At 34.2% G+C, this 16,630-nt stretch overlaps 1 protein-coding gene across 1 annotated transcript; it reads left to right on the forward strand.

The window, feature by feature from the left end:
• Positions 1–12,403: 12,403 nt before the first annotated feature.
• Positions 12,404–14,512, forward strand: LOC145588662 (uncharacterized). The gene is made up of 5 exons (XM_081645277.1): positions 12,404–12,856; positions 12,923–13,177; positions 13,256–13,302; positions 13,387–13,607; positions 13,917–14,512. The coding sequence occupies exons 1-5, from the start codon at positions 12,404–12,406 to the stop codon at positions 14,510–14,512; spliced, it is 1,572 nt and encodes a 523-aa protein (XP_081501403.1).
• The last annotated feature ends 2,118 nt before the right edge of the window (positions 14,513–16,630 follow it).

A 16,630-nucleotide genomic window follows, 5' to 3' on the forward strand; every position in this document is an offset into this window, starting at 1 on the left:
GATCAGTTTCAACTTGAACATTACATTTGTATCTATCAATGAAAGCGTTTACAATAGAATCCTAGGTAGAGGGTTTTCTCTTTGTCAAGGGAAAAGAACCATTGTTGACAAACGGTTTCAAGAGATAAAGAAAACAATGAATGAAAGACTTTCCTATCAATCCCCTTAATATTCATTATAGTCTCGAAAGCTCTTAGGTGGAAATAAGGATTATCAGTTTCCTTGAACCTAGGGATGTCATTGGCATTGGATGAGCTCCTTGTCCACTGGGACCCCTTGTGAGCTAATGCCCTGGAACCTATAGTCATTGGAGAGTTTGCTCAAGCTTTCTTGCATGAGCTCCATTTGTTGTTGCTTCACAGGGTCATTGATTTGAAGAGCCATAGCCTTCATCAATTCAGTCATGTTAGCCACGTCCTTCCTAAGTTCGTTGACTTCTTCTTGAGTTGCCATTATTTTCTTAGCTTTTCTTTTCCGACTGATTGGTTTGTTAAAAAGTAGTACTTGAACAAAGGAGTTGTCCTTGATTAATCGCCCTTCCTCTCTTAACCAAGCGCTGTAAATTAAACCATTTATTTGTTTTAACGACTTGACTCAAATTGACTGTGACTTTATTGGTTTTAAATAAGCAAAAAGCAAAAATACGGTGTATATTTTGAGAATCAAAAGGGTTCAAACAAGTATGGTTTAATTGGAGGATTAATATCCGACTTACCCCCCTAAAAAAATGACGAAAAACACGCGCATACAAGACTCTCTAGACATGGTCAAAGTGTGACATACATATTGAGTGTGTGCTTTAATAGTGAGTGCGAGTGGCATGCTTTGATTCTTGTGTGAGACCATGGGACTATGTGCTTAGACTCAATTAAGGACTAAACATGATTATTGTCATTAATAAACTGGTTAAACCGATTAAGTAAACTGATTAATTAGACTCATCGTGAAGACTCAAGCAGAAAACTGGACTGTCGCCGGAGCAACAGGACTTTCGCCACACGCTAAAGACTAGCGCTAGACGACAAGATTGTCGCCTGGCGCTAAACACCAGCGCGTGGCACCACAGTCTAAACCCTTACGCCATTGCTGGAACATTGGTCTGGGACTATTTCCAGTATTTTACTCTAAAGAGACAAGCCTAAAGTCAAGTAAGCACAATATGATGCAATGAGTTTGCAACCTAACTATGGCTCTAATTCTCTAAAGTTCAAGGATATAGGTTAGTCAAAAAGGGTCCATGGTTATGAGTCCGGATGCATCGCGCGGAAGCCTTACCTTTAGAAGGGTCCATGGTTATGAGTTTGCAACCTAACAGTGCTTGTCGCCAGACTATGACTCTATCGCCAGACGACAGATGTTGTCGCCAGGCGACAGAGCCATCACACTGGCGATGGCGATGACACTGTTTTCTTAGCACTAGTTCCTACATGCCTCAGCAGCTTTCTGTTCTTGAATTTTCCAATTTTTCGCAGCGTTATTTTGATTCTAGTTGTGAAAGATATTTTCCTAATTTCCTAAGTGTAAAAATCCTATGTTTTTGACGCATTACGGATGGTCTTTCCAATGCAGACCTTTTTTATGCTTATGCCAATAATGTTAATCAAAATTACGCACATGAAATACTTAGAACTTTTTGAGTCTCATCCACTCATTCTAAATTATTGCCAAAATAAATTTTAGGAATCAAAATAGAAATCCTTCCCAGTGGAGTCGCCAAAAACTGTAGGGAATATTTCAAGCATCCCACAATTGAGCCCCACTGTGATCATACACTTAAGCATGGTGGCATCCAAAGGGAAGGAAGACTAGAGCAAAAGAGTCGCCGACAAGTTTTAGGAACTTGTAAACCGTTCACAGGGTGAAGGTTACACTCCTTCACGATCCATGAGATCGCTAACTTCATAGTGGTTTGGAACCATGACTGGATATTCGGGGATGAAGGTACAAATCCAACCTAAAAGAGATTGAACCTGCCCTAAAAATAGGCCTCTACTTTATTCTTCTCGTATTCATGTGTGCTTTCTGACTAACATACAATCAATAGGTTAACCCTAAACCTGTTTAATCTATGTTGGTTGAATTTTAATGCACAAACAAAACTATTATTGGTGATCACTTGAATTATAATCATATTAGCCTAAACAAGATTATTAATTATCTTATTAAGCGTGATTACAAGTACAAATTCCCTTTAAACATGCATAAAAGGCGTGATCAAGCAATAACAATCATAATAAGCAACATAACCATAACAATCATCATAATAATAATAATAATAATCTCAATAAAGCATAATAATATTAGTAAGATCCTAGGCATGATACTAACATGATTAATAACAAATCCTAGCATGTCACTAAACATTAAAGATCAAAGCTTTATCCCTAATATGATACTAACATGATATATGAAAAGAATAGGACGCATCATAGAAACATACATGATATTAGAAATTTTAGTTAATACCCTAAACATGATACTAGGAACCAATAAAAGCATCCTAACATGATACTAGGAATCAAAATAGTCAAAGCATGATTTCTATATCAAAACAATAACAATTAAATTACTTACTTGGATGCCTCGTATCTCTTTCTAATAACAAAATACACGCGTTAGTAACTTCAAGGAAAATATTAAATCAAACAATTAAATTAAATAATTGAAATAGGGATTTGGGACCAAACCCTTAGAAATTATCAACCTTTCACGTCTAGGGCGAAGGCAACTTCGAACTTGGCTAGGTGTGTCTAGAACTTGTGAATGTGGAATTTTGTGTTAAAGAAAGGTTTAGAAAAAGAATAGAGGGAGAGTAAGCTTCTAGCTTTAGAGAGAGAAAGAATAGAGATTATTGATGATTGTGAATGAATAAAAACGGAGGTCTAGGACCCTATTTATAGAAAAATAGTCCGGAAGCCAATCGAAAAGAAATCGAGTTCCATTCGGAATAAAAAAAAAACAGGAGCCAGCGCCAGGCGACAAGTATTAGCGCCATGCGACAGGCTTGTCGCCTTGCGCTAAGTCAGAAATAAAACGCGCTTTTGCACGCGGAATCCTTTTCTTAATATGGTTAAGCAGCAAATTTCGCGTTTATCAATTAAAACCGGGTTTATCATAAAACACTTATTTTATTCCAAATAAAACTCTTTAAAATATAATTATCAATCCTAATTCTATTAGAATTTAAAAGAACCTTCTAAATATTCTAGAAGATTAAAATCAATCCTAATAACTTTAGGAATAATAATTAATAGGCCCTCCTCTAGATCATTGGGCCGCATATAAAATTCATTTCGAGCCCACTTAAGTATTTTAGGCATAATTTCCTCATTATTCATCGGAATTGGGCTTATAATATATCGTTGGAATGCTCTTTTCGAGCCCAATCCAACTACACAACTATTGGACCCTTATCATGGACCAAACTAAATAGGACTGGCTATTTTCATAAATAGAGTATAAAAACAAATATTTTCAAAAACAGAACGAGAGATATTTTAATAAAAACAACCGCATCACTAGACTTTTCACACTTTCACTTCGTTCGATAATCAAATGACGTGAAAGGTATTCATCACTGGGTTTGGTTTTGGGGAGACACATTTGGGTGTCTACAGGCACATTCCCTAATTTAATAGGTAGACTCAATCTAATCTTGTAAAAGCTCCCACTCAACTTTTGAAGTAACCACGAAACATCCTTTATAATCTCCAGTTACGGGTAGACGTTTGAATGTACCACAGTCAAATCAATCATTGAATAGAATTAATGTTCCACTCATGTCAAAGGAATCCACTAATATATCCGGAAGCTCTATACTTGAACTTCAAAGTAGGTCATTAGTTCAATCATGCATCATTCGTGCATATCCAAGTGATTGACCGAGCATCACTATGCCCGTATAGCCCATGAAACTGCACTATCCAATCAATCTTACATGCTAGTCCATTTATTAAAATCATTTATATCCACTTTAATGATTTTGAACTAGGAACTTAAATAATATATGAATTTTTTCACCTGTGGGGTTTCATTCACCAGGTCATTAACCTGATGAGCCCATCAATTCATAATTATTTTGGACATTTTATTTAATTTTCGAAACCATAATTAAATAAGAGAAATAATAATTTATGTTTAAACATAATTCTGCAAATATATGCATTCCTTATGTAATATGTTTTCTCAAAACATTCATAACTTGAATTATATCATTTTCTACAATCCAAGACTTTAATATGTAACACCCTAGAAATTCCTTTCTAAAACACCTCTTTTGCCCTGTTTAAAACCTTAAATAGGAAAATCTAAGATATTACCGCCACCGTGAAAACAGCTAAGGCAACTATCAAAGACACACAGCGGAAGACTCTCCTTTGAAATATTTTAAAACGACTCAACTTAAAAAGTCAACTCACAAAAGTATAGTCAAACCAAAGTAAAATAAAGTCAAACCTACAACTTGGAATCATTGTAGGCCCTTAACCAAAACCAATTCAATTTAAAAACTTTTATGTTAGTCTCGCAATAGAAATATCATAATATAAAAAAAGCAATAACACATCATAAACTTATGGAAACTAGCATGATTCGCTCTTCACTCAAGCCCATCATGAATATGCTTCATCACCTGAAAATCTTCACTCTACTTGTTTCCACTACTCTCCATTAAAAATGGGTCATCATAGGGCCAAGGTAGAGACAAGGCCAACAAACACACAAATACACAATCAGCAAAGCTGAGTACATAAGCGTAATTAAACACACTAACATGCTTTTACCTATCAACACACAACTTACCTTGTTGCACCTGTTTTTCAAACACACAACATACAACAAAACTTCTCAACTAAGTGACTAAATAATTTATTTAGTTTTTATTACGCATCGAACGGGTTTCCCCCCAACCTGCCCCAATAAAGCGGTACTAACACGAGAGCTAACCGTGCCAGTATAAAAGAACTACTCGTAAGTGGCGGAAATCCTGCGCATAATAATAAAAGGAAAATACAACGTCCTGTACTCCCAGTAGAAGTTATGGTCAAATATAAAGTCACATAACTCCCCCCATATGCTCATACTCAAGGTATATACGTTCCAAGAGTTTTGGTGCGTAATCTCTTTCACTTTACGTTCTTTACAATTTATTAAACTTGGTGATGACTCTCAAATCATAACAACATCAAACATCATGATTATTCAAACAATTAAACACTTTAATTTGATTCTTGAATAATTAGTGACCACATAATATTTAATGTTGAACCCTTTTCAAATCTACCTCGGTGTCGAAGACACCTTAAACGCTTAATGCGCCAAAAATCCTATCCTTCGGTGTTAAAACACCTTAAGTGCACTAAGGCACCAACATACAATTTATTCCACATGTTCATAGACACTTACATAGCTCCTTTCTCATGCTTATAGCATCAATAAAATTTATATGAACCATAATAAAATTCCTTTCGATATTTCAAACCAAATTAAACATTTAGTTTAATTAAACATGCTTTCTATCATGCCATAAATAAAAGTGTGGTTCATACTCAACATTCCAAACTATTATTTCCCAATCATTAATCCATCACAAATAAATCATGCTTCATAATTCAATCACCAATATCAACCAAATCACAATTTACATTCCAAATCTAGCATGATACTACTTGTAATCAATTAATCACATCTAGCATGCTACTACATCACCAAAAATTAAGCTAAGTACGCGAACGTACCTTGAATACGATCTTAATATCGCCATGACTAATAGAAATCATTCACTTTGAAGTCTCCTACAATTTAAAATAATAAAAGAGTATTAAAATCCTCTCTACACAAATTTTCAGCAATATATACTATTATTAAACCACTTATAATTTAATTAAAATAAGCTGAAATTATATTTAAAACATCATACTTTAATCCCAATTAATGGGTAATTAAAATTCCTTACAGAAACTTGTTTTTTAATATACTACCAAAAATTCCAGCATTATAAATCAATGAAAACTTGTTGTAATTAGGCTTTAAAACACTTAAATAAAAGATTTAAACCACCCTAAATCATATCTTCAATAATTAATAATTTATGAATCTGGGGTTTCACTATTGGGGCTTTTTAATTAGAATTAAAATCTGAAAATTAAATTACATACTACTTATAATCAATCATCATAATATTAATCATAAAACCCATATTTAATAATTAGATCTATGGTTTTAACAAAAATTAGAAAGAAAGATTAAGTTTTTTTTTCGGAAATCCGCAAGGCAGCAGCCACCACGGCATAGCTAGGCTGATGTCGCGCCCCGCCGGTGCCGTTGCGGCTGCTGGCGCTTGCGCCGGTGGCTGTGGTGGCGGCCGGTGGTGCGTGGTGGTGGAGCCAGCCAGCCATAATAAAAGGGGAAGGGGAAAAAGAAAAGAAAAATACAGGAGAAGGGAGAGAAAGTTTACCTTGGGTTTTCTCCACTCTGGGCAAAGTTTAATTTGCCCAAGTGTTGAATATTTATACCCCTTTCTCTAGAAACCCTTCTTACCTAAACTTCCCTTTTTAATCTTTCCTGATCTCTTTCCTAATAAAACTTTACTAAAATAAAACTTTCCTAAATTAAACCCCAACTTAAATAAAATAATTAATTAAATAAACTTTCCTTTTATAAAATATTTCCAAACTTATTTAAAATAAATAATTAAAATGCCATAAATAAAACATTTCAAATTATTTAAATACTTCACAAAATACTTATTTTATATAAAAAACGTATAAAAATATGGGGTATTACATAATATGACTCTCATACTATGAATGATATTCTCATTTATAATAAAACTCTGCAGATCACGACAACCCTCTTGTCATTAATCTCATAAATGAGGTGATATCTCATGTCTATTTGCTTGAATTTGTGATGTGACCTTAGCTCCTTTGTTTTGGCAAAGGTGTCCTTTTAGTCACAAGACAATTTGATCCAAACTTCCTCCTTACTGTAGCTAAAAAAATATTCTGACATTGAGAATGCAACAATGTTATGCTTTGAACTTTTCAAGCTTACTGTCCTTCTTCATTCAGACATAAAATGTATCTAGATCAACATCTAAAGTCATCTTGCCTGTTTGGAAAACTTTAATCTGTATATCCTTTTGACAACTTGTTCACTCTTTCCACCATAAACTAGAGACATTCCTTTAGAGCTTCTCAAGTACTCAAGGATTTGTTCTTGGTAACTTTCAGTATGCTTATCCTGAACTTTCTTCAAACCTGCTACACATGCACAAGTCATATGTAACATCTTTCTTTGTACATATTATGGCACATATAATGGACTTTTTGCAGAAGCATAAGGCACACTATCCATACAACTCAACTCTACTAGCTTTTGAAGGCACTAAGTTTTACTAAGCGTTATACCATGAAACATGGGAAGACATCCTCTCTTAGAGTCTTGCTTCATGAACTTGTCAAGAACCTTATCAACATAAGTCTCTTGATTCAGTCCAATCATTCTTCAAGATTCATTTTGTAGATCTTGATTCCCAATATGTACTCAACATCTCCTAAGTCTTTCATATAGAAACAACTCCTTAACCACTGCTTGACTTACTCAAGCATTGATATGTCATTTCATATGAATTGTATGTCATCTACATACAAGACTAAGATGACCAATTGCTCCCACTAAACTTCTTGTCTCTACAAGATTCCTTTTCATTCTTTGAGGAAATCAAACTATTTGACTGCCTAATCAAAAAGAATGTTCCAACTCCCTGATGCTTACTTCAATCCATTAAATGAATTTCTATATTTTGCAAAACTTTCTAGGTTTCTCTGGATTTTTAAAACCCTTGGTTTGTATCATATACATTTCCTCCATCAAGACCATTTCAAGAAGGTGGTTTTGATATCCAATGCTAAACTTCGCAATCGAAAATCAGTAATCACTAGAAGAATCCGAATAGGCTTACATAGCTAATAGGTTTGACCCTATTTGTAAGACTATCATAGACTAACACATCTTTATAGACATGGAGTCCATTATGGATTTCATAGCCTTAAGCCACTTCCTGAGTTGGCACTTACCCAAAGCTTGCTTGTAGGGTATGAGTTCTAACCATTCCAATAGGAAAATTTCAGAATCCACCTTTTCTTAGAATTTCAACAAACTGTTTGTTTTGATCCCAAGTAACCTACAATAGGTATAAGCAACAATAGAATTATTTTCTTCAACTCTTTGAACCCTTTCATTCAAGTGGGACGATAGAAACCTCGCTAGTTAAATTAACTTGCTTTGACACATGATTTATCAAATTAGCTGATTTCATACGCCCTCGTCTCTGATGTAGTGTTATCCACATCCATTTATTGCTCGTCTCGAATCTCATCAAGATCTAACTTTACTCCCACTTGGCTTTGTAGGAAGAGATTTCTTTCTATAATGACACTATCGCGAGCAACAAACATTTTGTTATCTACGCGATTGTAGGAATAATACTTCTTAGCTTCCATGGGAAAACCCACGAACAACAATTTACTTGATTTAAGTTTTATTATGTCATCTTTGTAAACATTTTACATTGATTTCATAACCCTTAATCCTATTTAGAAAAGACAACTTTTGGTACATTTCCAATTCATAACTCTTATTGTAATACCCCCGATTTGCTAACTAATAATAAACAATAAATAAAGGAAAAAATAGACAACCTTTAAATAAAATTGCGGAAGCATACACCTAAATTGGAGGTATTACTGCCACACTCGACAACATGTCAAGTGTTAAGGCTTACAAAATCCCAATAATACAACCCAACAAATCTAAGTGAGCTATTTATATAACTTTACAAACTCATTATATCATACTAATTAAAACACTTGAGCTCCTTTAGCTACTATCACTTGCTTAACCTGCTAAGAACGAATATCTTGAATGCTCACCATTAAGGACAAATTCCAAAATAGATCGTCAAAGGGCCACCATAAGAAAAAGACATGGCCGCAAATACAAATAGCACAACAAAACAACACACACGTTAGCAAAAAGCTGAGTAATCATCACATATCAGAATATAGAGTATAATATAATAATCAACATTACTAGCTCATTTAAACAATGTAGTTCAAAACTACATTACACATTGTACTATGAAAATAACTTTTGTCTGACTCAACCTCGAATGATAATACAATCCTTCACTCAATTAGCTCATAACAAATAAGTTTGCCATGCTCTTTGTTATATACCTAGCCTTGGATATAGATAATTCGAATAACAAACCAACAAGTATAAAAACTTGAATACTCTCAATAACCAGAAAAACACCTTGAACAAGACCACATACGGGCCAAATCCTACTGTAGGGGACCATAGAAAAATAAATAAAATAAAGATTGTACCTCATTCTTAACTCATGATTATCATCTCCTTACCAACATGCCAAGGACTAAGGTATATAACGGCGAGCCTCAAACCAAGAATAAAATATAATTCTCAACCTTTTGATCTCATACATCGATCAAATTATCATTCACAATCTAATAAATAGTATCGCAATAATAGTACGGGTTCCCAAATAACATAACAATTCGATTAATAAATATCTCAACTCTTAGAGCAATCAAACTAATACCCAAAATTAATCAAATCTTAACACAAAAATAATACTCTGCATTAGCAACCCTAAAACCTCCATAAAACAATACTCTCTATAGCAACAACATTAGAATCCTAGAATAGAACATAATCAATCATAAACAATAAAAGTAATACGATGCTCATATCCAATCAAATCATATAATACCAATAATCAATCATATACATATACAAACTTGATCACATGAATAACAATTATAGAATTTACACATAATAATAATACAGAGTGCAAATAATAAATCATATCACACATAATAATACGAAATATAATACAAACATCTCCAAAGTTTCGTGTGATTACATACAATAAATAACATAACCAAATTATTATCAAACAACTCCAAAATAATGAGAAAGTGTGATTTACCTTTTGACAAATTACAATCGCATTACGACATTTAATTCAAAAGCAATAAACAAATGAGCTACGTTGCAAATTGCGGCCTTCGTTATAACAATATATATATTATGCAGCTTTCCTATATATTAATCCCACAATATAATCATCAGATCATATAAATCAATAGACATATCAATGGATATTAGAGGATGAAATAAGATCTTACCAGAAGCAACAAATTTGACTTTCTTTTACAAGTATCACGCAAGGGAAAAAAGGCAAACGGTTGTGGCCTTTTTTTTAATAAATAAATATCTTTTGAGGGTTAATATTTTTAGGATTTAAAATAGTTTATATATGCTTTAAATTGTACAGTGCTATTTAAACAAGATAGGGTTTTAAACTTTCCAAACTCTAAAATAAAAAATATGAGATTATGAATATTTAATAAATAAAAATAACTATTTTTTAATAAAATATAATAGGGTTTTTCTACATGGTGGCCTGATACTTTTTTTTTTCTACGTGGAAGACGATGTTTTTTTCGACTCTTTTAAGTGGCACCCAAATTTAATTAATTTGGTTTAAGTGGCCTAATTGTCATTAAATGGGCTAACCTACTTCAAAATGGTTCATTTTCTAACTTAATTACACAAAAAGACTAACCTACCCCTGAATTAATTCATTCCCACCCCTTTCATTAATGTCAACTGCATCTCCTCAGTCTTCCTCACTATTCCTTGACATTGAAGAAAAAAATCCCAAAAATTACTGAAATGCTTCAACATACATCAAATCAGTACTGAAACAAATTATTTTAAAAAATTGTAGGAATCAAACACAATTGATTGACGAATTATTTGCGAAATAATTGAGGAATTGTTATCGATTAACGATTTGGAATTGCTCGACATTTGGTGAATTTGGTGAAGCGCAATTTAGGGTTTTTGGTTAGAATTTTGACGGAATTTGCACAATCGGCGACCTCCTATTAGTTGCTAAGTGGTATACGGATCTTAAGCAAGGTATATCCTTAAATAATGCGTTTGTTGAGGTTTTTTTTTTAAATTGCATAAGGTAGATGCTCTGTTTTTTGTTGTTTGAGTATATGTTGATTAAAGATGATATCTTTATGCTTGCTAGTACATGTTTGATGTTAAAATATATGTGTCTTGTTGTTATGTTGCAGATTGGATCAAGTTATGCTAAAGTTTGCCCATATGGGTAATTCAATTGATGTTTTTGTTAAAGATGTGACAAAGTCGTGTGGATAGATTTGATCATTGAGTGTGAGGAAGGGTTAAGGAAAAACAACTTTGAATACCCTAAATTCCCTAAATTTCACTACTGCTATAAGATGAAAAGATGTTAAAATTACTTCTGATAGTTATCTAATGGGTATGCTGGATAGATTAAAGGATAGGGAAGAGATTGCTATTTGGATTGGGTTTGGGGATAAGCCTAGTGACTGTGTAATTGCTGCTAGAAAGCTAGCTGAATCACTGAAAAAAAAACCAACCCTACTGTAGAGACAAAAAGTAGCCCATCTAAAACAAAGAAGAGTCTAGAAAGGGAACATTCTCAGATAAAGGGGGGGTTGAATAAGGGTGAATAATGTTTGAAAACCTTGCCCTGAAAAGAGGATTACTTTAATGATTTTAGGGTTGAAGCTGAATTAAACTACGATGCAGCAGTTGATGAGGAAGATGAATGTGAACAGGATATTCAACAAAAGGGAAAAGAAAGATTTCACCCAAAACTCGAAAACCTAAGAAACTACCTGTCAAGAGAAAGCAGCAAGTAACCACTGATACAGAAAACTTGCCCCCACAAGAAACTTTCTCAAATGCCCCTATAGTTCCTCAAACATCAAACACTGCCTTGCCAACACCTTGTCCTCTTTTCCTACACAAAATTCCAAAGAGTACAGCTGCTAGGAAGAAGGGTTCTCAGAACAATAACACTGTGGTTGAAGCAATGGTGGTGAGTGAGAGTGAGTTCAATGAAGCAGTTAGGAATAGGCAGGATAATGAAGGTTTGGTTGTGGGAACACATGAGAGTGGTGAAAGTAGTATGGCTATGGCAAATACTAGTGCAAGGATGGAAGATGAGTTTAGCAAGGATGCAGAAGCTGAGCAGGATGATAAGATGGATGCAAGGGCTGATCATCAAGATCAACTGGATCTAGGGGCTGAGCAGGAAGATGATATGGATGCTAATATTGAAAAGGAAGAAGAAATTGGAAATATTCATGACACATATGACCCTCACTTATCAGATTGCTGGCAAAGAGATCTAGGTGCAGATAAAACTTATTTCAACAGGATATATAGGAATGGTGAATTTGTGTCTGATGTTGAGTTTGGCAATATAGTGTTGAAGCCCTAATTGATATTCAGTGATAGAGACCATTTCATGTCTTTATTCAGAGATTATTGTATACAATGTGGCTTTGCAGTAGTAGTTGATAGGAGCAGTCCAAGGAGGTTCACAGCTTCATGTCTTGATTTACATTCTTGGAGGCTTCATTCAAGTAGGCTACCATATGGAGTTACTTGGGCAATAAAGAGCATTAAGAACTCTGAGCACACTTGTAGAGGTTTAGATAAAAGGAATTCCTTGGTGACTGTGAAATGGGCTGTAGAAAAACTAATGGAAGATATAAGGGCTAATAATGACGTTTCTGGGAAGACACTGAATGAGCTATTATTTAGTAGATATGGAGTGCTTATGGCAACCAGTACCCTTTATAAGATGAGAGGGGTAGCTTTGAGGGAGATAAATGGTGGGCATGATACTTCCTATGGACATTTGCCAAAATACTGTGAGATGGTGAAAGCAACCAACCCAGGATCTGTAGCTCACTGGGTATGGAAGTAACTTAATCCACCTGATCCATCCCTCACCTTTTCAACTATATTCATTTCATTCAAGGCTACCATAGATGGTGTTATTACAAGATGTAGGAGTTTAGTGGGGGTTAATGGAGCACACTTGAAAGGACATTTTGGTGGGATCCTTTTGTCTGCTGTGGCTGTAGATGGAAACAATGAATTGTTTCCCCTTGCTTGGGCTATAGTTCCCAAGGAAAATGCTGACACTTGGAAGTTATTTTTTTGGCATTTGAAGAACATTCTATCAGATTCTGAGAGGGGTAATGGCTGGTGTATCATTTCAGAAGGACAAAAAGTAAGTTTGCTTTGGCATGAATACTTTGATTTATGATATTGCAAGAAATAGCTGATTTTAAGTTTATGTATTTTGCAGGGAATAGATCCAGCACTGACTGAGATATGGCCTGAGGTGGACAGGAGGTATTATTGTAAACACCTAGCTGCCAATTAGAAAGGGGCATTTCCTGGCCCTTTGATGCATTCACTGTTCTGGTTAGCCTGCAGTGCCACATCTCCTTTCACATTTAAAAAAGCCGTGGATAGGATTCAGGCTGTGAATCCTAAGGCTTGTGAATGGTTGGCTGATTTGGGGAACCAATCAAGGTGGACAAGGCACAAATTTGATCCCAAGATCTGCTATGATGAAAACAAGACCAACTTTGTAGAGAGTTTCAATTCAACATTGGGTGTAGATAGATGCAAGCATGTCTTAACACTTTTGAAAGGTATAACTGGTCTATTGTAACTTATTTAATGTTATTTGACACATACTTACTGATGCTAACATGCTTGCTTAGGTATAAGAAGAATGTGTATGGTGAGACTTTTAACCAGAAGATAAAAGTGCAACAGCTGGAATGAGGATGAACCTTGCCCAAATATAATAAAGAGGTTAAAGATGTTGACCTTTGAATCAAGAACTTGCAAAGCTTATCAATCTAAGGAGGGTGAATATGAAGTGAGGGATGGGAATTCTATGCTTCCTGTGTCACTGAACAAGAAGACTTGTATATGTTGTTTATAGAAAATTTCAGGTTTTCCTAGTAAACATGTTGTTAGAGCAATATTGGCTGCTGGATTGAACACGTACAACTTCTGCAGCACATGGTTCTCAGTCCAAACTTATAAGCAAGCTTATGCCAACTCTATACACTCTGTACTAGATTTTGAGCACTGGCCAAAGATTGATATGCCTACAATATTACCACCACAAATGAAAAGAAGCATTAGTAGGCCATCTAGACAGAGAAAGAGGGCAGCTGATGAACCAGACAAAGGGAAAAGGTCAACAACAGTCCAATGTTCTAAGTGCATGTGCTATGGACACAACAAACAAATCTGTAAGGGTGGACTCACAGCAGCTGAGCAAAGTGCTAATGATGGCAAGAAGATTGCAAAGGCAATAGCTAAGAAAGCAGTAGAGAAAGCTTCTAAACAAAGTGCAGCACAGAGTACTTCCACATCACAGCCAATTGAAAAGACAAGATTCACAAGAAGCTCATTGAAGTTTGCTTATCAACCTGAGCCCTCCACTAACACAACTCAGCATTCCCATAAAGCATTTGAAGGTCCAAGCAACCAACCTGTTACTAGGTCAAAGACAAATGAAAAAGGAAAGAACAAAGTCTGAGTTGTCCTATGACTTGTAGCTTGCTGAACTAAGTCTTCAATCAGGTGTTATTTTTGTAAATGATAGTGCAATTGCTTGGCTTTTATTAGGTTTTTCCCTTAAGACAGATTTGTGATCTGTACTTTGACTAGATCCCTTTTGGTCCTGTTTTTTTACATTGCCACAGGCTTTTGATTTCATATTTATATGCAATATCATTTACATATTAATCTTTCTGGAATTTCAGAGATTATTTGAAGTGTAAGTTTGCTTTTCAATCTGTTTTGTAACATATTCCATAACCAAAGCAAATACTATACATTAACAACCATTAAATGTAATAGACAAAGAAAATTCCATAACCAAGTTTTATTTATACTTAATTGAATTACATAACTTCATTCATAAAACCCATACAAAGTCAGATTCACCTACTTGCTACTACCCCTTTCCTTCATTACCCTGAGTACATCATTTAATGTAAAAAAAAAACACAAATGACTAATATGAAAAAAGCAATTTTCATAGCCCTTTTGCAGCAAGTAAAAAGGTCTTCCACCATGTTATGTATTGCAGCAATCTCTGAATTTGGTGAAGCATCATAAAAACTCACATCATCTTCAGTAACCCAGTCAAAAAACCCGCAGCCTCTGATTTTTTCCCTGCATTTGTAGTACGGCTTCTTAGGATTGGTCATGGAATTAGAAACCTAACCTCAGCGTTTTTAGGAGGGTTGCAATTGTAGAGCTTCATCCTTACCCAGTTGAAACTTCCATCAAAAACGCCCCTCTTCCTTAAAGAAACTCCCCGAAAATTCATGGTTAGAATATTTTTTTCGATTGAAAGTGGAGATGAAACCTTAATTTATGAATTGGAAGAGGGAAGGAATATATAAAGGGGAAGAGGATGATAGGGCGGGAAACTGATTAAAAAGGGGTGGGAAATAAATTAATTCAGGGGTAGGTTAGTCTTTTGTGTAATTAAGTTAAAAAATGACCCATTTAGAAGTTGGTTAGCCCATTTAATGATAATTAGGCCACTTAAACCAAAATAATTAAATTTGGGTGCCAGTTAAGAGAATCGAAAAAACATCGTCTTCCACGTAGAAAAAAAAAAGTATTAGGCCACCATATAGAATTTCCCAATATAATGTATAAAATCATAAAATATTCGGGTATTACAATCTACCCTCCTTAAAACAAGTTTCGTCCCCGAAACTTAAAATATAAAAGTTTAGGGTATTACACTTATGATGTCTTTTCAATTGCTTTGGTTGAGTTTTGTTTAATATATTTGCAATTGTTTCTCTAATATATATCCTCAAAACAATATTTGTAAATCATTAAAGTTAATCTAGGATAGAACCATGGCAAGAAAAGTTTGATTCCTTCTTTCAACACACTTTTTTAATTGAAGTGTTTTTGGAATGTGAATTAATTCAACAATTCCCTTTAGATGATCATTAATTTTGAATTAAATAATTTTCACAACAATCATATCGTAGCGTTAAATTATTTATCTTAAACTGATTTTACATTTCATTCTGGAATTCTTAAATGTTTCAATAATTCCAAGCTTTACTTCATTAAGTAATTATGTACATATTTACTTAAATCATTAGTAAAAGCAATGAAATAGTTAAATGTATTGCTAATTTTGAACTTATTGATCCATATACATCATATGTATAAGTTCCAAAAGGTCAATTTAGCTCTTTCACCCTTTCAACTAAAAGGTGACTTGGTCATCTTACCTTATCAAGTATGACTTTTAATTCTCAAATGATTCTCAATCAAATAAGAAAAAGAGTCCATCCAATTGTAATCTTTGGATGTGAAAATGTTTATGTGGCCTAACCTTACTTTGTTATAAGCAAGTTATATTAAATCATCTAATTTTACTTTTGTGATCTACTTATATCAATGTCATAAAATAAAATTAACTCGTATCTAGCAATAAATGAAAAAATTTTATTACCTTGGTCATGGATCAACACTTGTCCAACCCAAGTAAAACAATCGGTATCTCAACAAGAAAACCGAAATATTGTCTCATCAAAAACCAGAAATATGTCTAAATCATCATAAAAATTCTTAAATAAAACTATGAAGCTATCTCTGGCCACTCGAACACTACTAG

Source organism: Chenopodium album, chromosome 17 (assembly GCF_948465745.1).
Source record: "Chenopodium album chromosome 17, dcCheAlbu1.1, whole genome shotgun sequence".
Taxonomy (NCBI): Eukaryota; Viridiplantae; Streptophyta; class Magnoliopsida; order Caryophyllales; family Amaranthaceae; genus Chenopodium; species Chenopodium album.

Bases quoted from the DNA above. Each gene is read 5' to 3' on its own strand.
- LOC145588662 (XM_081645277.1), top strand. From the start codon at position 12,404: ATGTCTTTATTCAGAGATTATTGTATACAATGTGGCTTTGCAGTAGTA. The intron at 12,857-12,922 runs GTATGGAAGTAA...ATTTCATTCAAG, and splicing joins CAGGATCTGTAGCTCACTGG to GCTACCATAGATGGTGTTAT. The intron at 13,303-13,386 runs GTATTATTGTAA...GTTAGCCTGCAG, and splicing joins TGGCCTGAGGTGGACAGGAG to TGCCACATCTCCTTTCACAT.